The sequence below is a fragment of the Perkinsus marinus genome (assembly GCF_000006405.1).
Source record: "Perkinsus marinus ATCC 50983 genomic scaffold scf_1104296970664, whole genome shotgun sequence".
NCBI classification, from domain to species: Eukaryota; Perkinsozoa; order Perkinsida; family Perkinsidae; genus Perkinsus; species Perkinsus marinus.
Window position 1 is genome coordinate 157,395 of NW_003202385.1, and position 23,046 is coordinate 180,440.

The 23,046-nt window shown below is 50.0% G+C and overlaps 8 protein-coding genes across 8 annotated transcripts; 2 read left to right on the forward strand and 6 right to left on the reverse strand.

The window, feature by feature from the left end:
• Positions 1 to 894: 894 nt before the first annotated feature.
• Pmar_PMAR017097 (ring finger protein, putative) lies at positions 895 to 2,105 on the forward strand (the record flags this gene model as incomplete). The annotated part of the gene is made up of 6 exons (XM_002767475.1): positions 895 to 1,055; positions 1,103 to 1,170; positions 1,260 to 1,333; positions 1,597 to 1,734; positions 1,782 to 1,972; positions 2,021 to 2,105. 6 exons carry the CDS (start codon positions 895 to 897, stop codon positions 2,103 to 2,105), a joined length of 717 nt encoding a protein of 238 aa, XP_002767521.1.
• A 1,817-nt stretch (positions 2,106 to 3,922) lies between these two features.
• Positions 3,923 to 5,260, reverse strand: Pmar_PMAR017098 (conserved hypothetical protein; the record flags this gene model as incomplete). The annotated part of the gene is made up of 7 exons (XM_002767476.1): positions 3,923 to 3,993; positions 4,038 to 4,141; positions 4,180 to 4,242; positions 4,529 to 4,653; positions 4,696 to 4,779; positions 5,075 to 5,149; positions 5,189 to 5,260. The coding sequence occupies 7 exons, from the start codon at positions 5,258 to 5,260 to the stop codon at positions 3,923 to 3,925; spliced, it is 594 nt and encodes a 197-aa protein (XP_002767522.1).
• A 1,928-nt stretch (positions 5,261 to 7,188) lies between these two features.
• Pmar_PMAR017099 (amino acid transporter, putative) lies at positions 7,189 to 8,949 on the forward strand (the record flags this gene model as incomplete). The annotated part of the gene is made up of 7 exons (XM_002767477.1): positions 7,189 to 7,241; positions 7,289 to 7,365; positions 7,412 to 7,718; positions 7,766 to 8,176; positions 8,269 to 8,399; positions 8,442 to 8,529; positions 8,577 to 8,949. The coding sequence occupies 7 exons, from the start codon at positions 7,189 to 7,191 to the stop codon at positions 8,947 to 8,949; spliced, it is 1,440 nt and encodes a 479-aa protein (XP_002767523.1).
• An 882-nt stretch (positions 8,950 to 9,831) lies between these two features.
• On the reverse strand, positions 9,832 to 11,118 carry Pmar_PMAR017100 (Cell wall integrity and stress response component 3 precursor, putative; the record flags this gene model as incomplete). Its single annotated transcript, XM_002767478.1, has 2 exons — positions 9,832 to 10,481; positions 10,659 to 11,118. 2 exons carry the CDS (start codon positions 11,116 to 11,118, stop codon positions 9,832 to 9,834), a joined length of 1,110 nt encoding a protein of 369 aa, XP_002767524.1.
• A 748-nt stretch (positions 11,119 to 11,866) lies between these two features.
• Positions 11,867 to 17,298, reverse strand: Pmar_PMAR017101 (chromosome assembly protein xcap-c, putative; the record flags this gene model as incomplete). The annotated part of the gene is made up of 29 exons (XM_002767479.1): positions 11,867 to 13,151; positions 13,205 to 13,297; positions 13,369 to 13,424; positions 13,497 to 13,610; positions 13,667 to 13,772; positions 13,819 to 13,889; positions 13,934 to 14,032; positions 14,083 to 14,208; positions 14,255 to 14,355; positions 14,402 to 14,477; positions 14,521 to 14,631; positions 14,682 to 14,802; positions 14,846 to 14,984; positions 15,033 to 15,143; positions 15,194 to 15,301; positions 15,346 to 15,420; positions 15,473 to 15,539; positions 15,590 to 15,664; positions 15,721 to 15,799; positions 15,862 to 15,991; positions 16,044 to 16,152; positions 16,200 to 16,325; positions 16,374 to 16,478; positions 16,526 to 16,626; positions 16,681 to 16,741; positions 16,801 to 16,879; positions 16,924 to 17,051; positions 17,107 to 17,175; positions 17,293 to 17,298. The coding sequence occupies 29 exons, from the start codon at positions 17,296 to 17,298 to the stop codon at positions 11,867 to 11,869; spliced, it is 3,927 nt and encodes a 1,308-aa protein (XP_002767525.1).
• Positions 17,299 to 17,931: 633 nt separating this feature from the next.
• Pmar_PMAR017102 (hypothetical protein) lies at positions 17,932 to 20,394 on the reverse strand (the record flags this gene model as incomplete). Its single annotated transcript, XM_002767480.1, has 12 exons — positions 17,932 to 18,231; positions 18,277 to 18,397; positions 18,448 to 18,592; positions 18,646 to 18,833; positions 18,880 to 19,092; positions 19,141 to 19,208; positions 19,257 to 19,389; positions 19,546 to 19,615; positions 19,661 to 19,845; positions 19,901 to 20,014; positions 20,063 to 20,213; positions 20,352 to 20,394. 12 exons carry the CDS (start codon positions 20,392 to 20,394, stop codon positions 17,944 to 17,946), a joined length of 1,719 nt encoding a protein of 572 aa, XP_002767526.1. The 3' UTR covers positions 17,932 to 17,943.
• Positions 20,395 to 20,510: 116 nt separating this feature from the next.
• On the reverse strand, positions 20,511 to 22,250 carry Pmar_PMAR017103 (conserved hypothetical protein; the record flags this gene model as incomplete). The annotated part of the gene is made up of 9 exons (XM_002767481.1): positions 20,511 to 20,669; positions 20,721 to 20,840; positions 20,892 to 20,985; positions 21,038 to 21,129; positions 21,173 to 21,278; positions 21,327 to 21,441; positions 21,489 to 21,654; positions 21,915 to 22,020; positions 22,066 to 22,250. 9 exons carry the CDS (start codon positions 22,248 to 22,250, stop codon positions 20,511 to 20,513), a joined length of 1,143 nt encoding a protein of 380 aa, XP_002767527.1.
• A 373-nt stretch (positions 22,251 to 22,623) lies between these two features.
• Positions 22,624 to 22,793, reverse strand: Pmar_PMAR017104 (hypothetical protein; the record flags this gene model as incomplete). The annotated part of the gene is made up of 1 exon (XM_002767482.1): positions 22,624 to 22,793. A coding segment is annotated over one exon (170 nt), but the record flags the coding sequence as incomplete, so codon positions are not given.
• Between the last annotated feature and the right edge of the window lie 253 nt (positions 22,794 to 23,046).

Here is a 23,046-nt window from a genome sequence, read left to right on the forward strand (position 1 = left end):
AGGGTACATCCTCAAGAGGCAGTGGGTGCCATTACACTGTAGTGTAGTACTCGGTTGAACAGGCATTGGTACGGAAAACATAGAGTCGTCTTCGAACACCATGAATGTGGTCTGACGCTGATTGAATCAACGATTTGCTGCCGCGCAGAGAAATCAACAATGCTCGAACACAGTAGGGTTCAGCGACACGGTTCGATGGGTAGTAGGGGGAGATCGTCGCTATCACATCAGGAGTCGCTCTTGCATGAGCTTTTGAGGAGGACGGTGCGGTATAGCCGTTGATACGTTTAGGATTCTAGTACTGGGCCGTCGTGAATGGGCCGCTGTTTTTCGACGGTATTTGCTCGAGCATTGTATAGTCATGTATTGATGGGCACTGTACTGATGGGGCGAGTCATCGTAGCTATTGACGTATTGAGGAGGCATCAGATAGGCATTCGGCCAAAGGGAACTGAGCGTAGCTCTTAGAGCTACATCGTCGCTATAGCATAGCAGGTTGGATGTCCGGTCACAGCAATGATCACGTGATAAGAACTCTTAGGGAACAAGCTGTCAGCAGTAGCAGCATCGCATGATCGAATAAGATGCATGCTGGCGGTACCGCAACGTGCCCCGTAGAGGACCTGTTAGTGGTATCAGGAAGAGGGATGAACCCGTTAGAGTGGGATCTCTGGTCTGCGTGTTGAACTATCGATCTAGCGTTATCTTTGGGCTATCTCATCATTCAATCTTCCATCATTCCAGTGGTCCTCGGTGGGTCACATATCATCGTCATGTTCATTCGGGAAGCTATGTTTTTATTTTGCGTCTAGTACGTTGTTGATTCTGCTGATCATTGTTGGTGGATGGACGTCCCGGCGTAGATATTTTCTATAAGTGTGAGTTTAATTATAAATGGCAGAAGATGCTACAGACGGCGGAGGTCTTGACGTGCTCGAGCGGCAACGTCGAGAGGCGCAGCGACAAGAGCCTCCAATAATAGAGATGTTCAACATGTTCCCCCACGAGAGCGGCATAGTGATGAGACGGGGAGTGGAGCTTGGCATGATTTGCAGGTATATTTCCGCGCAGGTTCAGTCCCAGCAAGCTTTGTTTTTTTCAGTGCCGTCCTCATCGCCCATTGCGCTTATCTCATCGCGTTCTACTGGCCAACAGAAGGTTTGATGGAGAGTAATATCTCGTTTTTCGACAGACTCCTTCTACTCCTCTGTGTAATACCATCTTTCTATGGCATCGCATCCAGTGGCGACTACTCTCAGGTTGTACGTGTAGTAGCTGCAGTCCCGCGGCCGTTTTTCTGGTTCAAGACCAGAAGGCTCTTTGTCGAGGCGAGGTAAGCTCTGATGAACCGATATGGCCCTGCTTATGGTCAACCTCAGATATGAGCCAACACCTCAGTTGGTGGCTCAGCGTCTTATCGACATATACTTCCACCCCTTCCGAATTGAACGGTGGTTGTTATGGAGTTACTACATTTGGTTGGGCTTCACAACAGCACTCCTATGGTTAACACCCGGATCCGTGTCGGGATCTTCAGAGTTGGCCAGGGTAGTAGTTGGTCTATCCACGTCAATTCGGCTAGTCTTGTCCTTATAGGCTCTGTGGAAGCACGTGATGATGAACCTAGCGTCAATCATACTTCATAGGGTCGTCTGCGTTAGCCTCTTTTATTGGCTAATGGAGTCGGATTTCAAGCGCGGTATTCCAGCCGATGTCCTGGACAAATACAGCACGGTTAGACGGGCACGGGAGATGTGGAATATTGACGGTCTACATTTCAGGTTGAGACTTATTCACCGGACCACCCATTGTCTCCTTGCCGCTCCGCTAAGAGCATTCATTTGTACAATTCGGGCGAGTGTTCGATCTGTTATTGCGCTTATGAAAAAGGGGAGCAAGTCCGAGTGCTGTGCTGCGGCCATTCCTTCCATACTAACTGTGTTGATACATGGTTAGTCGGTCATCAAAACAGGTATGAGCATGACCCTCGACTGTTCCATATCCCCCTAACTCTCCTCAGATGTCCTCTCTGCTTGGGAGTGGTTGGTCCGGCCTTCGATGATAAGTTGGATCGGCAAGTGACTGAGTGTCAGGCTATCGATTAGATCTAGTGCGCGGCTGGATGCTTTGGCGTTTTCATGTTGGAAAGAATATAGTAAATGCATCACTACAGTATATACTCTGATGCTGATATGACTAAGTTTGCCTTAATTGTTACCATTACTGTCGTATAGATTAACGATGACCTCACCAATGTATTTTTCGTTCTAGAGGTGTAGCGTGTAATCTCAAGGCGCCTCATTTGGTTATACTGGTCGTTATTACACGTCTTGAGTTGCTCAGATTATCATTCAGATTGAATATCTGCGAACAAAATTGGTTGAAAAGCCGCGCTTTTCCTCCGAAATGGATATGATGTTCCTCACGGATATGCATACACGGAAGAACTAACAAACCCACGATATTTCACCGATCGTTGGGGTTCTTGTACTATTCCTTATTCTAACGGAAAACAAACACGGTAGTGATGCAAAATACCGTTGAGGCAAAGTGCAGCAAAGGGTCCCTCTCGAAGTATCTCCGTTTAGTAGTTATCCTACTCCACCATCGCCTGAAGCCTTTCGTCCCCTCAAAGGAACAGCTCACATCGAGTGATCTTAACACATTCTCGGACTCCCGCTGCAGATTTTTCAGTGTTGTGCATTCATCGGTTATACCCTATGACAACCAATAGAAGGGCACCTAGTTGACTGAAGACGCTACCGGTCGGGCTGACTCCTCTTGCTCTGTCGTGTAACAGCCTACACCCTCCTTGATAAGTCCGCAGTGGAGTTGGGTGATAGCCTGATCACCACCAGTAGCAGCTCCCTATCCATTCCGGCCCACGGAGATACCAAGATTATAGTCACCTTCACAGCCTGTGAAGTGGCATAGCCGCCCCACCCAGATGAATTGACCTAAACAAGGTACCTATTGGAGTGGCATAGCCGCCCCACCCAGATGAATTGACCTCAACCGAGGTATCTATTGGAGTGGCATAGCCGCTACACTCAGATGAATTGACCTCAACAGAGGTACCTATTGGAGTGGCATAGCCGCCCCACCCACATGAATTGACCTCAACAGAGGTATCTATTGGAGTGGCATAGCCGCCCCACCCAGATGAATTGACCTCAACCGAGGTATCTATTGGAGTGGCATAGCCGCCCCACCCAGATGAATTGAATTAAACAGAGGTACCTATTGGAGTGGCATAGCCGCCCCACCCAGATGATTAGACCTCCTCAGTGAGGCATATATTAGAGTAGCACCCCGAAACCACCTTATAGTATCCAACACAAGGGAGTTGACAACGTATAGAGAAAATGAACGTGTCTTTTTGATTTGCAAAGATCGTCGATAACCTCCATAGTAGATACAGCACTGGACGAGGCGACGGCAGAGTAGTGTGTATTAGCGCTGTTGGGCAAGTCCTTGGCGGGGTCAGGATATGGCGTGGCACCCTCTGGCCAAGGAGCTCCCCGAGGGCAGTCGTAATGCGCATACCTTCGAGAGATAAACGCCGTTGAACTGATAACGATCTCACATGCCGCATATCTTGGGAACTCCTATTTTGGTAGTGTTGATGAGAGGTGCCGGAGAAGGCTCGACGTAGCTTGGTTCGCCTGGGAGCGGTTTAGGTCTGCACAGTGTCACGGTCTCGATCAGTTTGCACTTGTTAGGCTGAGGTGAGGGTGGCAGTGTCGACCCATCAGAGAGATCGTACCCATATCCCAGCCAGAAAGGAGGTAGCCTGCTGACAAGGTTCGGGGCTAAGGGACTCTAGCGATTGATGGTGCATGAGAATGTCGAACAATATCGTGGGAAAAATGGATATGCAAAGCTAGTAGCGTCAAGTAACACAACTCTTACTGACACATTACTACCAACTATCATCATCACCACTGACGAGTTGTGTACCGCTTTGACCAAGCGAGGCCTCAACTCGGCTACCTGATGAGATTCTACCCCCACGCCTAGGTAGAGGCACATCGTACAAGTGTTCTCTAGCAAGACGATAAGCTTATCCTCAGCCTCCTCACGTTGATGGCGCTCCTCTGCCATGTCGGCCTCCATACGTCCGCAGATCTCCTCCAATTTCCTACCAAGCCACTAAGAAAGCCCTGGAGCTCCACTCACTTGAGCATCCTATCCTCTGACGCTGCTCGCCCTTGTCTTTCTGTTAATACCGCCTCGCCGACCCTAGACAGATCTACAGCGGGAGTCCACGTCGACTATGAACGAGTCGTGTGTGAGAGCTACCAGCTTCTATAACCTCCCTTATCCTTTCTCCTTCGGCTGCTCGACTCTGCCGTAGTCGCTCTGTCTCGGCTGTCAATCTAACCACTTCTTTAGCTATCTGCAAGGACGAGTGCAGACCCCTACGGAATCGGCCGGGGACTACCCGCCGACTATAATCCTTCTTGCGTTGTTTGGAGGCGTCTCGTCTCTTCCGATGATCCTAACAGTTACTATCGTCGTCCCCTACCAGACCGGCCCAGCAACCTCAGTAATCTCCGACACTGTATTAGTGAGAGCCTTCTCAAGCTTAGCATGGGACTCCGTTCGGGCTTGACGAAGAGCGTTCATATCTAGCTCCGTTGACGACTCAACCTAGGTGGCTGATGAGCAGCAGAGGCATTGTTATTGCCATACCAGTTTGAGATCCTTCTGCATCCGCTCAGTGAGGAGCTCAGTGGCAACCCTATCGCTGTGCAGGCTCTCTCGTAACTTGGTTATCTACACTAGAGCATGGCTCTAAGCCTTTAGAGCCCCATAGTCGAGGTCCATCGTGGGGCCCATTACCCAGTGTTGGAATATATGTTCGCTTGCCTCAGCTAGCTTCAGGAGTTTCCTTACTCACTGTAGAACTTTACGTACGAATTCGAGTGAAAGTGTACAGAAATCAGCAATCATCCCCGGGGATTTCCGCAGAATTTTCATATTGTCGGCAACACATGTAGTTGACCATGTGCATATTGTCCCACACTGTCCTTATCATAGTAGCCTCCTCCCTCACTCTATGGTCCCCCACCTGTTCAGATAGCAAGCTCATCTTAGTCTGATCTGCACTCATCGTCCTCTGGAGCTTATCACTCTGTTGCCGTATCTATCTCAGCATAACCAACACCATGACCTCAACCCCCACCTTTGAAGGGATTCCGTCCTCTCGACCCCCCCTCGCCTCCTCCAAGTTAGACTGTATAGCAGCCAACTTCATCGATACTGCCTGACAACGCCCAGCCCAGCCCCAGTGAATATAGCCCAGTTGCTAGATCCCTCACTGAGCGGTTCCCCGAAGGTGGTAGGTGTTCCTCTTCGCCTCTCCCCGACGGCAATGTACTACTGCTGCCCAGTCTGGAGCTCGCAGCAGAGGACGACGACGACCGAGAGATATGCATCAATCACTGGGACTGTGTCCCTATCCTTCGCATTCCACCAACCTAATTGACAACTCGAGTCGTTCATAATCATTTGTCAAAATAGGTTACATCGAGGATGCGACTGTGAAAAATTGGGGACCGCCTCGAGATGACTATACACACTATGATGCCGCTGTAGATTGAGCCATTGGGACGGTGACAGAGAGGCTATGTCGTCCTCCTTCGCTATCGGCCATTCGGACGCGCATCCTTGAAGGTGGGGATCGATCGAGTAGACTCTCCTCGCCCTGTACCACACGTCTCTCACTTCATCCCTCAAACACAGACCTATTCAGCTGGTTCCTATGACCAATAGCTCGGACCGTGGTCGCACCTGTAATAGATAGCCTATGCTCCCTAACAGCACAATATGACCTAAGCCTGCTCCAACAGACATCCCCACGATTCGTTTGTCCGTGGTTACCGAGGCTCAACTCACTGAAGACATCTATCTCGACTGAACTCGACAACAACGATAACAGGTGATGAAAGAGATGGAGGATGCGACTATCGGGCCGGGCTTAGGCTCGCTAAGGGATGCTCTCGAGGCCCCTTATGGGCTCATTTATGAGCTTTACCGAAAACTCCACTCCCAACATTACGACATCTCAAGCTTCGCTCCGGGCGTACCTCAAGCTTCGCTCCGGGCGTACCTCAAACTTTGAGGCTCAAAGGAATGCCCTCGTCGGGATACCGCATTTTGTGTCTCTTGAAGCTGTCCCTTCCACCACTCGAGTGGCGATTCTCCCTTCTCCACATCATCTTCCCACAGAGCCCATGTGATGTTGATACATTAGCCTACGTATTGATCTGATGCAGTGATGTTGATACAATCCGGGCCCCAGTTTATCCATTTCATCAACACTGCCATGACCTTGGCGAGCGAGGCATCGTTTAAAACCCTTTCTAGTAAGTGAACCCATACCCCGTATCCAGAATGGCTTCCCTGGATATAGATCTATGAGCGACCCGGCAAAGCCCTCCCCGTGTCGCTCAGCGAGGAGCTCTATTCCCACGTCTACCGATGTGTGAGGAACCTTTCAGAACGGGATGAACAGCCGTATTACGATAGGGCGAACACGATGTTCAATAACTACTTCTTCTCTGTGGAACTAGTTTCACCTACTCACCCAAGGGCACTGTACGAGAGAATCATTACGCAATAGAGCATAGGCTGAACATGTTCACGCCCAACGCAAGGGCAAAACCTCATTAGAGGGTCTCCGCGCGCCTCTCATCGAGGGCCCAACAATCACCATATACTCCAGAAGGCACTACTGCACTGTACAATCTACGCATATCCTGACACGACTGTTATACGATCCTACCTCCGCCACCGAAAGACCCTCCGAGTATCTCTGGGGCATGGAAGCCGGGGGTAAGGACCTAGAGCCTATCCACGCAGGTATCGTCCAGCCGGTACCTGGTAGTTACAGAGAGCTCAAGTGCATCACCACACTACCGGGCGTTCGCTTAATCTCAGAGACAGTAACCTCTGGGGTGGTCCCCAATAGTCCTAAGCTCACACAGAGCAAGCGAGTTAAATATGAGGATCACTCTCATCATGACATCTCGTCACTATCAAAAACATATTTGCAAGTAGTTGACCGTTTTTTTTTCCGGAAGTGCTTTCTGGGGCGCGCGCTGTTGACGTAGCAAAGCTGCAAATTTGCCACTTTATGGCTATTGTTGGTATCAATCTCCCACAAGTCTTCCCGAGGTCCTCATGTCGACAACGGTCCGTCGAACAGTCGAAGATGCAGACCTCATAATGTTCAGGTAGATGGGCAGTGTGACGCCTAGTACAACGAAGTGGATGTTTTCAGGAACTACGCCGGGTATGTCGAGACCCGGATGGAGGATAGTTGGAGGCCTGACGACGAGGCTGAGGAGTCTCTACAAGGTCCCAGAATAGCCTACTCCTGATGCAAATCATCCTTGAAACTCAGATAGTGTAGAGGAGCCTCTCATAGGAAAGCAAGCTGCTGAGCAGGTCGGTAGCTTCGTAACATCCCGACACCGTACGAGCAGCACTTCAGTGGGCGTTGCCATCCTTAAGGCCAACCTAGGGTCGGGCATCCTCTATCTCCCTAGAGCATGGGTGAACGGAGGATGGCTCTTCTCTACTCTCGTTCTACCTATACTGGCCTTTATGGCGGCTACTTGCTCCTTGAGATTAGTGGCGTGCCGTCGAGTCGTTCGACAAGGCAGCTATGGAGAGATCATGCAAAAGGCAACAGGGTCCACTTCGGGGAAGTAACCTTACTGTTTCCAACCTCCATTGACTCCACCACTACCCTCAGATGCTTCATCGATCTTTCTCTATTGGCACTACAATCGGGCATCTGCACCGGCTATTTCGTTTTCGTAGCCAACATGGCCTCAGACATTAGCCCATGGATAGCCTCTCTATCCTTCTCTACTAAAGTGAACTTTCCCACCTATCGATTTCCGATAGAGTCATCTCAACAGGTCTTCATCCAAGCGGTAGTCATCGCTCCGCTATGCTGGTTCCGTCAGGTGTCGAATCTCTCCTTCACCAACCTTCTCGCTAACGTAGGATGCCCTATCCTCGTTATCATCATACACAGTGTGTATTACACACAGTTCTGCTCAGATCCTTATTGTATGCAGCCTCTGTGGCCTCATCGGCTTCATCGTAACAGGCGGCCATGGAGCGTCCCTATCTCCAACGAGGCCTCGGACCTATCCCCGTATCAACTTCTGGGATGGCGGTTTTCTGGTCTTCATGGGGACTGCGCTGTAGGCTCCTGTCCACCACCAGGCATCTCTAAATTTTTGATAGATACGTTTTCGAGGGTATTGGTTTGATCCTTCCGACCTACGACTCCATGAGAGAGCCTCACAAGTTCGATAAAGTCTTCACTCAGGCATTCACCATCACAACAGCATCCTTCCTCTTTATAGGCATCGCAGGTCAGTCGTTATCACCGCGCCTCTTTCCCCACCCCCTTGCAGGTTATATCGGGTTCGGTCCTGACACGCAGACTATCGTATTATCCAACTTGCCAGAAGGTAGCCTTCTCACCATCGCTGTGAAGGCTATGTGAGTAGCCAGTGTCTCTCTGCTCTTCCCATCCTCCCCTCCATTAGGTATACAATCGCCGTTTTCATCACTATGCCCTTCCAATTACTCCCCGCCGTTCGCCTTGTGGAATACTATTCAGGGCTCTTCCCAAAACAGCGCCACGTCTCTTTCCGGCGGAAGATGGCGAAGAATATCTTCAGGCTGAGCTATCTCTTCTTCCTAGCAGGCATAGCCTTAATAGCAGGTCGAGACTTGGATCACTTCATATCCTTGATCGGCTCTATGTGTGGCCTTCCACTGGTCTTCATCGCCCCTCCTATATGCCACATGAAGCTCATAGGAGACACCACGAAGAGTGACGCATGTATCCTCATCTTTGGCCTTCTCGTCATGGTCAGCGCCACAGTATCGAACATAATCAATTTTGGTACTCATTGAATTAGACAATTTTCTATTCTTTTGTCACTTGCGTAGTAAACACAACAGTGGGGGAGGTGCCGTACGACTATTAGATTCTAACATGCTCCTTGGGGCGAGGGCGGATCTTCTTCCTCTTCAACGCTGACACTTTCGAATACTCGTAAGACAATACTCGTACATGCTATGTGAAGGAAATTGATGGACTTGCCATTAACTGTACAATGCCATATACACCTTCACCCAATGTTCTGAGATTAATCAAGTCTTAAGGGAACCCTGAACGATCTCCTCACCGTTATCTTCACTCTCTCATCTTCAGCAATCACCGGTTCAGCCAAGGATACCCGATTTCCCGTAATCCTTGAGTACTCACTTGATCGACAACTTTTCCGTTCTGGACGAGTCTCCGACGAGAATCCTTCTGGACCCTCTCGCTCGGTTGATCCAGTAATTCCAGCATTTGGCAGGTCAGCCTGTCGAAAAGACACACGCTCACTAGCAACGGTGTATTCGGGAGACATACTTGATGGGATCCGCCTAGCCCTGTTTGTGTGCGGGTCCGACACGGAGCTGAGCCGATCAAGTCGCTGTTTTTCATCCAACCTAAGACGTGATGCTCTGTAGGTTTCATAACTGAGCAGATTCTGCTCAGCAAACGGTGTGGTCTGTTCTTCCTCAGTGCGATCAATGCGATACGTTGCTTCTGTACATCCATGTGCTGCTTCGACATCCATACTCACGATGATTGACAACTTATATGACTCAAGACTCGAAATGCTCGAAAGACCTCCGAAAACTACACACATAAGGAACAAATAGCAGAACAACTTATCGCCCATTTATGACAGGCAGTAACGTAAACTCCTCGGTGATAACACCTGTCGAATCCTGTCGATTGGATTACGCGAAGAGAACGGCAACAATAGATCCAACCAAAATCGAAGCCACACTGCCCAAACCGTAAGCATCGCTTGTGGGCGCAGCTGTGGTGGTAGCAGCGGGATGAGTAGTTTCTCCAGCAGGGTCTATAGTCATGCGGCTGCTGGTTGTAGTACTGGAAGTGGTGGTAGTAGTTGTCTTGGTGGAAGTAGTAGCAGTTGAAGTAGTCGAGGTTGTCGATGTCTTGGTAGAATTCTGGGAAGTGGATTGACTAGCAGTGGTGCTGACACTCGAGGTTGAAGTAGAACTGGTAACAGACTCGGAAGTTGAGCTAGGGCTTTGCGTGGTCGAAAGAGCCTCAGTGGTGGTAGAAGCAGCCTCAGTGGTGGTAGAAGCCGCCTCAGTGGTGGTAGAAGCAGCCTCAGTGGTGGTAGAAGCCGCCTCAGTGGTGGTAGAAGCAGCCTCAGTGGTGGTAGAGGCAGCCTCAGTGGTGGTAGAAGCCGCCTCAGTGGTGGTAGAAGCAGCCTCAGTGGTGGTAGAGGCAGCCTCAGTGGTGGTAGAAGCCGCCTCAGTGGTGGTAGAAGCAGCCTCAGTGGTGGTAGAGGCAGCCTCAGTGGTGGTAGAAGCAGCCTCAGTGGTGGTAGAGGCAGCCTCAGTGGTGGTAGAAGCAGCTCAGTGGTGGTAGAGGCAGCCTCAGTGGTGGTAGAAGCAGCCTCAGTGGTGGTAGAAGCAGCCTCAGTGCTAGTAGGCAAAGTGGCAGTGGTAGTAGAAGCGGCTCCAGTGGTGGTAGGGGCAGCGTTAGGCAGTGGTCGCAGCAGTAGTTGTAACAGCAGCCTCAGTAGTGGTACTCTCTGAAGTAGAAGCGGCAGATGTAGTGGGAGCCTTGTCAGTAGTCGTGGTTGTAGTAGTGGTAGTAGTAGTAGTAGTAGTAGTAGTGGGAGCCTCGGTAGTCGTGGTAGTGGTGGTAGTAGTGGTAGTGGGAGCCTGAGTCGTCTTAGGTAGAGGTGCCGGGCTCGTAGGCGGTGGAGGCATCTCGCTTGCTCCGTATCCAGTACACTGATAGAGCTGTGGATTGCATGAAGTTTTATCAACACATGCAAGGCATTTAGCAGAGCCAGGTCCTGCCAGGCATTGCATCATGCAATGCTGACCACCGCAGGCCACGGAGGTTCCATAGCATTGTGCGCAACTTTCCGAAAGTGCTCCATCCGTACCATCAACCAAGCACTTCGTACTGCCCGAAGCAGAACCGAAAGACACAACTCCACAGTAGCCAATGAAATTCCCGAAGTCCTGACCGTAGGACATCCACAAGTCGTGGTCAGCCTGTGTGCATTGACCAGCGGCGGCAACAGCCACTACAGCAGAAAAAGAAATAGCAGAACGCATCTGTTCGGTTGTGGCGAAAACTATTGTACTGAAGGGAAGGTGAATGCTAGAGGTAGCTCTCGGGCAAAATCTATTGTGTGTCACTGTCTCAGCGTTGTCTCCTTTCTATAACCATCCGAGCAAAGACTCTCCACTCCACACAAACGACGCGCTCATGTCGAGGAGGCTATTGGGACAGGTTCCAAGTTAGACCCAGTGGACCATAGAATATGGTGTGGTCCACTGGGTCAGACCCAGCGAGTTCCAGAATCATTGGGTGTTAAAATGGTATAACAAAGTAGGAGGCAGTTTCAGGAAAAATCATACCAATAAAAGAACGTCATAACAAGTCGAACAATCGCTATGACGTCATTGTGTTGGCATCTGTGCCTGTCCCCGTTTGTGTGGCTGTGTGTGAGAAGGAGGAATACTCATCCGTACTCCGTACTCTCATCCGTCACTTTCAGAATTCTGATCAGATACACAACTCGGCATTTCGAATATTTTCCTGGCTTGTCATCGAGCAACTGCTCCTCTACTCTTGTGACTATTCTACCACTAACGTCAATGTTATTGATCAGCCTTCCCACACTATGAACTAGCAACACAACATTGAGCCCGTTAACATCAAATACCTCCTATCGAGAACATGACATGATCATGCACTAACTATTTGCCTTTGGGCAGCCTAAATGTTCCCAGGAAGGCCTACACTGACCAGCACTTGATCGGCCTTCTCTACAACATCCTTCTCCATATCAGCGACAGTAGCTCTGGCACTCCTTAAAGCCTCGTCATCGAGTGCATTCTGTTTCTGTTCCATATCAGCCAACTTGTCCCGTATTCTCTCAACCAGAGCCTCTGTACGATTCGAGACCTTAGCCTCTTCAACCCTCATCCGTTTCACAGTAGCCAACATGTTGCTCTCGAACTCCTTGCTCTGAACATATCCCATATCGAGTTTTCTATGAAGCTTATTGACCTCATCAACTGACTTGGTGAGGACATCCTCCGTCTTCAACATGGCTTGATGTAACCTCATAGTAAGTTGTTCGATGAACTCAGTGTCGTCTTTCTGGAACCGCTTCAGATGCCTGCTCATCACTTGAGAATATTCATCCCACAACTGCAGAATGCTCTTCACCGCTTGCCTTGTATGAGCGAGGCGAATGGCGATATCACTGCTATCGCCAGCCTCAGCACCATCGAAATCCATTTGAATCTTCCCAAGTTCTCCCATCACATTGGAGAGAGTCTTGGTCATCCTAAGCTTAGTTTCTTGGGCCTCCTTGAACACCCCAGATATATTGTTCTTAGCAGAATGTTCCAAGCCTTTGAATATCGCTTCTTCATGCTTTGCCAATGTCGCCGAGTGATCCCTCTCAGCCTCAGTCTTCTCCAGCTTTCGTTCATTGCCCATATGAGCCGTCTCAATATCGAACTTGTTGCCAGCCCTCCCCTCCTGCAACTCCTTAGCAACTAACGAGCCAGCCTGGACCACTGCTCCTCCTGCTCCGGAGAGAAGACCCGTGTCCCTCTCACCAAACTCCTTCACTTCATCACCCAGATCGTTATTCTTAGCACCAACAGCGTCCCCAATGGTCTCAAGGTTACCCGTAACCCTTCTCATGCTCTCCTGCACTTCCTGAGTTCTCTCGTTGTTCACGCCATCATACTTCAACAAGGAGCTCTTGGTCTTCGTATCATCAGCACGGTCCTTCTTGGAGAGCATCTTGAGTTGTTCCATCACTCTGATACCCTCCTCAGCCTCATCTTTCTCCTCCTCTGTCTCCGCCGTATTAGCCCTCTCATTAAGCTTGGTAATTCTAAGATCGATGTCCCTCGTCGAGTCAAGGGCCTCCTTCTCAATCTGCTGTGCTGCCTTGTCGAACACCTGTGGGATGTCCGCGAGCTTTCTCTCGAGTACTTCGGTTTTCTTGGACAAACGGCTAGCCTCTCCGCCAGATACTTCCCTGAACACCACAACCAGACACTATCCACCATCGACATACTGACCATAACTTACGCAAATCTCGTATTCAACTTGGCCGACTCATCGTTGAACTCTGTCCTCGTAAACTCGATTCCTTGCAGGATGGCATCTAGCTCATCTTCAAACCTGATGCATAAGTGTACGTCGCGACCAGAATTTCCACGAGGCGCCAAAGCTACTCGCTCAAATAGACTCACCCCTTGGTGTGCTTATCGAATCGTGTAGCGTCCGATTCCAGCTTCTTGGTCATCACCTAAAGAGGTACTAACATGGCAAAGCTAGTGTGATGATGACCGCATAACAAGAGTGGCCAGCGAATTCCTACACTTGATCGTGTCTTGTCTGCCAGGTACTGCTTCTGGCCGTGATCGAGCTCACTCTGCGCCTTAGCCAACACCTCCTTCGTGCGGCCGCTGGTCAAATCAAGCCCAGATTTCAACTGCAATGACAAAAAGAGATTCCCGTCGCTCCACTAGTCCGCGACATATTCGATACCTCTGCCCGGATATCCTTCTCAAGACCTCCTTGAATCTTAGAGAAGTGCCCTCGCAAGGAATCGACCTCATGTTCGCTGCTGAGAGCTTGCTCATCCAGAGTTCGTCTGAGGCAGCTCCAACTGCAACCAGAAAAAAACACAACCGACTCACGTGAACTGATTCGATTCCTCAGCCAAGTCCTGCGCCTTCTCCGCCATCACATGCTCCATATCCTTTCCAATCTAAACGGCTCCAATACGGCGACAGTGGCAAACAGTTCCCCCACATCTGCAAGATCAACTTGAAGTTCTTGCCCTTTCCGAGCGCTCGAGCTCATCTTGGAACTCAGCTCTCTTTCGCTACGGAAATTCTCCGACTCGACATTCTGAAAGCAGCAAGTTCTACTACCACTGAGGAGCCCATATCCCTTCTCACTTGAATGTCTCGTGAAGCCTCACCAGCCACTTGCCTAAAGCCTCTACTAGCCGCATTACTCTCCTCCTCCACTGCCCGCCTCCCATTAGAATGAGAGGTCGACATCACTCTAGACAGCGCGCTCGCCTGAAGGAGTCCATCATCTGGTGACAGTGACACTACACTCTCTTACGAACGCGGCCTCCTGTTTGGAGATAGAGCGACCGAGGTGAGCAAGTGTCGACCTAGAATCTCGCTCCTGTGACATGTATTCGGACTTAATACTATGCTCCTCTGAAGTGAGACAATCGACCACCCTCTGGTTCGCCCTGCTCATCACCTCTTTCTATCCCAGCCACAGCAGCGTCAACACCCTTGGCAGAGAGCAATGCATGTTTGACGGCATTGAGATGAGCCTGAGAGTCTCTCTGAAGCAACCTTTCACTGACCTTCCCTTACTCTCCTGTTCGCAGCCATTGTCATCTGTGCTTTATCTTCCGTATGTTCGAGATCCCGAATGGCGCCCTTCATTCTGTTCTCAGTCTCCCTTACACTTTGAGTCACCTTACCCTGACAGATAACACCAATCACCCTACACTTCATCAGAGCAACATGCCTACCCCGACTTCCCTCTCAGTTGCATACGTCTGAGACTTCAATGCTGATCCCTCTTGTTGCATCTTGATCGCCAGTCCGTTCATGCTCTCTTGCAAGGCAGCACTACTGTGCGTGATTTGCGCCCTAGAAGAGAACCCTCGGATAGCTGCTTTCCAAGCAAACTCACCCAAGGGCATTGATTTGCATCTTCAAATTCGCCACGAGCCCAGTCTCTCCAGACCGGAGGGCATCTTGCAACTGCATAACCAAGCCGCCCATCTTGCTCTGTTGCATGCCCAGCTGCCTCTGCATGCCAATAACCTTACCTGACACCAAAGACACATCACAAAGAGCTTCTCAGACAAGTACCCTACTCATGACACTGCGCATCTCCATACGGGCTGAACTGTCCATAGCGCGGTCGGCGTTCGCCACTGAACTGTCCATAGTCATAAATATATCACCAAGATGAGACCCCGATGATTCTAACAACCGAGACTGAGTACAGCAAACAGGAGATCCTCAGTCACCCTACCCCGTAGCTCAGAAACTGCCCTCTTCAGTGGAATCAAGCGCTCCTTTCTCTGTTGTTCCAAATCAGAGGAGCCTGTCTGCATCCCGTCCTCGAACTTCCCCAACAGAGCTGCAAAGCAACGTAGTAATCTCACTTATCATCATCTCACTCACCTTGAACCTTCTTCATTGCCTCCTTGAGATCACCAGACATGTCACTATCATGCGATACCGGAGCTTCAGTCTCATCTGGGAGAGTCATGAGTGAAAATCACCCATAATCTGAACCCAGCCATCCTACTTCTATACCGCTCCACACGCTCATCAGCCTTGCTTTCAGCCCTGTCGTACTTCTTTCGCATCTCCTCCTACGACGAAGCGAAGTTCAATATCGCCAAGCATGTAGAGTGTCCCTTACTTCCAAGGAGTCGACATCCTCAGTCTGTTGCTGTACCTTCATCTCACCCTCCTTCCGACGAGCCTCTTCGCGCTCCTATAGCCGCACTCATGACCCATCGATACTGCTGCAAAGACGAGTCCCTCGCTCACATTCGCCTCGGTCGATGCATTATCAATCTGCTTCTCTCCTGATTCCATCAGTTTATCAGTTTCTCCATCAGTTCGTTTCCTGACGGGACCGAACAGTATTAAGTTCACATCTGATTCTCGCTTGAGTCATGCAAAACTCACGTGAACTCATTGAGAGTATGGTCAGCAGCAATTTCCAGTGAATTTCTGACTTTATCGATTTCCTCTTCAGCTTTGCTTTGTGCCTTCTCATGAGCCTCGAGTGCAACCTCTGGCACTTCTTCAACTTGATCTACAAATCACCCACATTTTCATGCATACTCGAGAGCACCTGTTGAGCCTACCTGACAAGTCATCCAGAAGGTTCTCTGCATCTCCCAAGAACCCCTCTGTGGACTTCTCCATGCTATCCCTAGCCACCTCAGTCTGTCTCACTCCTCTCTCGACGGGAATCTAGAGACATCTTCTACACATAACAGAGGAGAAGAGTCGAACCTTACTTGGCCCTTGTTGATAGAACCAACCGCTTGCTGCATGTACTGGTTGCCGAGCTTATTCAGACTGATCATATTCTGCATCTGTGCTTCAGCTTGCATGCTGCTTTGGAACTGGATCCCTTTCACTAACTGAGAAGGAGGGCATTTCTATCGCACAGTTGGCTCTCCCATTCCCACCATATCGAGCCGTTTGTCAGCTTCCTCCTTCATAGTATCAATATCAACAGCAATGCCATAATGGACCTTGTCAAGTTCCGCCCAAGCCTCGTCAGCAGCGGCCATCTACCGGACGAATGAGGAGGAGCTTATCACCCACAAAGGTCACTCACCGCAGCATCTTTCAACGAGAGAAGGGAGCCAGCAAGAAGGCCAAACTCGCTGATCAATCCTGAGTTCTTGCTGGGATTATCCTTGCTAAACCCAGGGCCATCTGAAGAGAGCGGCCAGTCAGCTCATCATCGACTCACGAGCATTCCAAACTCACACGTGAGACCCATCGCTTCCTCCAGCTCAGCGTTAGCGAGCTTCCATCTCTGCTTGAGACTCTAAAAAACGACAAGTTGCAGTCATGACCGATGACGCAGACTGTCACACAGCGCCTTACATTAGCTTGACTCTGGAGCTGAGTGTTGTCCTGATGGAGCTCCTTCATGGGTTTCAGCATCCCTTTGATCAATTGATATCTGCCGCATGCATGGGACCAGAGAGAGGATGACCACAAACCTACCTCCTTCTATGGCAATCAGCGTCATCTCCGTCGGGGTCGCTGCCACGAGACTCGCAAGCTCTCGCTGGACTATCATTCTTCCTCCGACGATTCTTATGGAACAGAGTCATCTCAGCCCGAGAGTCCACCTGCATTGACAACAACAGCAGTAGAGCATTCACTGTTCATGGGAGCATTGTTCACTTTGGATAGCATCTCGATGAGTTCAGATTCTGAGCCAATATCTGGATACTCTGTCACCAGCTCGCGGACCTGTAAAGAAGAAGGTAGTAGTAAATGGATATAGAGAGGGCTATGATTGCTCAACAGAAGCTCGAGGAGCTATACGCTCTCACTAAAGGGGACTCAGTTGTGGTGACAGCAGCCTACAGACATTACGAACACATTGTTCCAATCAAAGCAAAAACCTAATGCCCTCTCAAACGCCCATTGTAAGGACCGTCCAGGAAAGGCAAAGAGAATACTTTCCAGATATTCGAGTACAGTTCCAAGACTTTCCAGACGAAAGTAGAGAAATGCGATGATTGCTGCTATGAATTGTAGTAAAAGGTTACCTCATCTTCCCAACCGGGGGATCGAGCACGATGAGCTAATAGCTCGTGGATGTTCGCATCATCTTCAATGTCCTGACAACATCAACTCTGATGGCTAATCTCGGACCTCTTTTGCATCTTTCGCGCTGAACCTCAGGATATGCCCCTCGCTTACTTCTTCCGCGTTTCCAATTGCTAGACAGGTCCACACGAAGAGAGCTGACCGTAGAATCATTACAATTCCAAATTGATGAACGGTAATGGCTTCAGGAAGAACAATACATACCATCAAACTCAACCCGCAGCACACGATCGTAGAATGCGATCCGAAGCTGCGCCGACAAAAGCGCGCGCCCAAAAATGCTCAAGTTCGAGCATGTCGTGTTGCCGTGACATTCCTGCTTCCCTGGTTGCTTAACAGACTTACTAACGAACCGAAGAGATTAAGTACCAAACGGAAACAGTAGAAAACATATGATACGTAGATTTAGACGGTGGCATCCTTCTTCTCTTCTTCCTTCTCTTCTTTCTCTTGCTGGACCTCACTCCTCTCCAATGCAGGCCTCTCCATAGCACGCCACACCCCCTCATATTCAGTTGTGAGAACTTCTGTGTTGAAATCACAAATGTAACGAGCGAAGGATTCCTCAGTAAAGTAAGGGGGAGGTAGGACGTTTGGTATAAAACCTCCACGAGCTTCGGTCATAGTACTTGCATCATAGAGGCATTGCAAGAACTGTCTGCACGCCCTGTAGGGTACGGAATCACGAATGTTCTGATAGAGAAAGAGTAAAATTCATTAACCATACCAATCACCCACCTCCTCATAGCCCCGATGTGTGCATATAATCCACGCCCCTCCGGTGACAGGGTTCGTAGGTGTCACCAGCTGAGTGTGGTAGAACGCCAAAGCCAATATTTGGAGAATACCGGCAGACCACCTGCAGCGAAATCAGCATATCAACCCTCCTCACCCTCGCTATCATCTCACCGAGTCAGTAGTGTACTTTGTGGTAGACCTATAATGAGCGCTCGATGAGGATGGCAGTTGAGTGCCGCCATGATAGGACCAAGCCACTCCCGACGGTGTCTCAACTCGTACTCTGTCAACTCGATAGGATAAGGGCATGCACTGTCTGCAGAGTAGCGAATCAGTATTCAATAAGAGCTGAGACCCCGCTGACCCCACCTCGAGAGATCCTCACAAAGATAGAATCAAGAGGTTCCGACGTCGCCTCTGGTGGCAGCAATGCAACCACATCCTTGTGTCTGTCTGGGAGCTTGCTCGAACTCGATGTACCCAGCTCGCAACGGATGATACGCTCGCACTCGATCACTGACTCTGTAGGACTCGCTGGGTTAATCTCAAGAACCCTCCTGATGATGAACACATCCACTATAGCCACTTCGCTTGACAGCTTACTCCCCAAGAGAGACCTCCACAAAGCCCGCCACTTTCCTTATCTCCTCGAGCGCACTCTCGTCTTCTGCTGGTTTCGGCACTTCCACTCTGCCACTCTGCTGCTCCCATGCCGCTTCAGTGCGATAATAGACGACTTTATCAAGAGCATCCGAGTCAGCGAACTTGGATAACTTCACTTCATAGGGCTCCAACGGCACCCCACACTCAGTGAACCTGACAGACCAAGCCTTGCCCTCTCACATACCACCACCCTCTACGTACCATGACTCTTTCAAATAGTCACCGCTACTGATTTTCCCCAGCAGAGTATTCTCCAGCTCCCTCCTCATCTGCACCAGCCACATGCCACCCCTCCACACTCGATAACGCCCTCTCACTTTCATTGCCGGCTTGGCATGCATCACCATCGGCCCGCCAGAAGACTCCCCTACAGAGCCGTGCCCAAGACCTCGGCGATCCGTGGGCCGCCGGTTCTCCACTTCAACTATCGGGTTGCCATGCTTGAGACCCCTGAACAACGTGAAGGGTTATGCACATGTAGTCAAATACATGTGGTGATGACAATGAGTAAATCCTGAAATTCTTTTTGGTTTCTGTACACTCTAATCTCAAGAAAGCGAACATATATTCCTCCAACTCTAGTCGAATTCTCATCCTCCCACTCACTCTCCTGTCAACCCCGCTTTCTCCAACAGTGCCTTGCTCAAGTTGCTGCCAATAGCCGGCACCTTCTCCTCTGACATAACAGTTTCCTCACCCAAGCACTATTCCTTCTTCCTACCATCCTCCTCTGCTCGAGCCCCCTTCATCACCGTCGAACCGCCTTCAGTCGGGACGAACCCAGCATGTGGCTTCTCCTTAGCTAGGTCTGCTCTCCGACCCTGAGTCTGCTCATAGAGCCTCCTAAACTCGGCCCTAGAAGACTGAGTGCCGCTCTTGTTAGCTCTACCAGCTGTCGGCAAGGACCTACCGCACCAATCTCAACTTCTTCCTTCCCTCCCTCCCTCCCCCCCACTCTCACCTGGTACTGTTGATATTGCCCCCTTGATTTAAAGGAATCGCCGGATCAGGGACAATCTTATCCTCCTCCTTAAGACGACGTAAGTCCAACCTCTCAATAAAAGCTGTCGGATAACTGAGCAAGAGAGACCTTCCCACCAGCCATCCCCCCATCACGAATCACCTCCTTTTCCTGGCATTGATCAGCTGCTTTTCCTCGAAGGGGAATTCTTTGAAAAGACGTAGATTGCGCTCAATGTAGTCTGTCTGCTGAGTCGAGAAGTAAGCTGAGCACTTCGCAAAAGCCTCCGTGAAATCCTCGGACATCCAAGCATCTACCAAAATCAACAACAACCATCATCATCCGACTCCTACTACTACTACTACTACTACTACTACTACTACTACTACTACTACTACTACTACTAAGCAGGAAAAATCCAGGGACCTATAACGCTCTCCGGAGGAACTACTTTTCAACATGACTAGGAACACAGTCTCCCACGTGAATGTCATCACATTAGGAACATACTCCTCATTCTTATCAAACTTTTGGGATCGTCATCTCCCAAGACTAGATAAGTCCCTGCTACTAAGGCGGGCTCTATCAAATTCCAGGATGCGATAGCTATCTAGAAGGCGTCCTTCTCACCCGGCACAATAGCCCTCTCGATCAGCTCGTCATCACCCGCCTCAATGCCAGCCCACAAGGCGTCATCCTCCATCAGCGCCATCAGACGGTTCAGCACTGCCGAACGGATAAAACCAAAACCAAGGCCGACTACATAAACCTAAACAGGAAAGGGCTCTCTCAATTTCAATAAACAGCAATAGCTTGCTACCTCCGAATTCCCAGGTTTACTCATCTCCGGTTTGCACACTATACATCGATCAAACATAGCTCGGACCAGCCAGATGATAGCCTTAGAGGAGGGCTCAAACAGTGTGAACATTTTCAACACCTACAACGACGATTCAAAGCAGACCTTCTCTCTATAGGGGGCTTTACTGACCAGCGATCCTCCAGTACGTAAAAGGCCGAGTGCTGCCACCAACTCCGAGAAATGCAGTCGAGTCGTGATCCGTTCCTGGTTGTTTGCATCGAACCTGCCCGGAGCACAGCGGTGAATAGTCGACATCTCCCGTCCAGCCTCCCCACTGTGAATCCACAGAGCCATCTGCCGTGACTATATCGCACACTTGCTGTTTCCTCTGTGCCCTCTCAACCAAATCTCGAACATTCCTATACGCCTACAAAGAGAGTAGTAGAGCCGGGCTGCGTACCAGTCCTTACCATAATGTTGCCGCTATCATCGACCCCAGTGCTCCACTTGAGATAAGTCTCTCGATAAAAGGCGTCATCGTCAATCATTGCTGTCAGACTGTTCCCTTCAAAGTACCTACACGAAGCCGTCCCCCCTAGAGAGGCCGCCGCCCCTGTATAATACGGATTCAACGTTATAGCCATCCACTGCCAGTTCTTCATCCTCGGATGCTTAGTTCTTAGGTGGTGATTGGTAGCAGATATGAATCCTCCAGGGCACTCACAAAGATGCATGGTCCCTATATAGATCAGTAAGAAGGGCTCACCGTCATGCACTACCCCCTACTTATATTGCCATCTACTCCACCATCGCCTCCCTCCTCTTCACTCTTACAGACCTCTTTGGGCACGAGAGGCATGGCCTCCAGCATCTCCATCATCTTACACCAGGCGTTCGTACACAGCTCCGCCTGGGAATAATTTCTCACTTCCCGTACCACAAACGACGTAACCTAAGCACAATAGAATCAGCTGGCACCCTCGTCGACATGCCAGAGGGTCCAAAGGAGGTATAGTGGAACCAGGGGAAGCGAAATCCAAAGCCCTCGAGGGCCGCTCTCCAGAGCTGCTCGAATTTTCCCCTACTAGTGGACCAACTGAACCTCTTCGCAAGATTCGAGGATGATTCTGCGCTATCGATAAATTCAATAAAAACCGTCGCGCGCCGACAACGTCATCGAAGAATCTCACCCCTTGCCCTCCCAAGTACTACGAGTGTGCTCCTCGTATGAGGTTTCCACGACTCCAAGTCGAGACCGTCCAGCTGGCACTTGGTCTCGTTAAGCTTCCTCTTAGCCTCCTTCACCGTATCGGGTATTCTAATATGACCATTCGCCTCGAAAAGTTCGTCCGTAGGCTACTACCCTGCATTCCGAGGATGGGAAGTCGCCCCCAGTGTATTCGCTGTGTCACAGATGCACTGTTTCTTCTCCATCTTGCATTTCTCACATGGTTCAGCGGAGTGTGGTAGGTTCCGCATGAAGTCTCTATCAGGGTTCTCAGCGCGAGGGAATTCGTAAAGGTGCTTTATGATATCAGTTTTGAGCATGTTCCTGTCCGGAAAGTAGTGCGGCAATGGTTTATTCTCATCATAGTCAGGCTGTCGCTCTCCCCATCCCTTCCCACTCCCCCACCCTCCTTTTCCCTTCCTACGCTTGTTCTGATGATTGTAATCATAATCGCGAGGTCTCTTATAGTTTGACCACCGATAACCTCCTCCTCCTCCTCCACCACTACCCCAATCGTTGTTCCTCCCATAGCCTCTATTACTCCGACCAGACGACTGCTCGCCCCACCCTCCCCCACGGCTCTGACCCCACCAAGAATCTCTACCACCATTCCAGCCACCAGCACTCCCTTTACTGCTACTATTACCCTCAGAGCTACCCTTCCATTTCGACCAATCATCATTACCCCATGACCCACCTCCTGTGCTTTTCTGATAATCGTTCCCCAAAGAGTAAGACCCAGCCGAGCCTCCCTCACTCTCATTCACTTGCATAGAGGTAGCCCCACCGCTCGCCTCTCTCTCCCCATACCCCAAAGAGCCCTCCTCTACTGCCGCACCCCTGGTACCCCCATCTTGCTGGGGCTCAGACATGCCAAATCAACTCTGAATACCACAGAATGGGAGAATATGCACATGGTCAACTACTAATGACAATATGAAAATTCTGAAGACATTTCGAGAAATTCTTGTTGGTTTCTGTACACTTCCACGCCAATCCGTCACTAAACCTGTATAGTTAGTGAGGAAACTCCTAAACTCAACTGAGGAGAGCAAACATATATTCCAGCACAGGAATACCACCAATCAGAGACGACCGCCCCTACTACTACTGAAC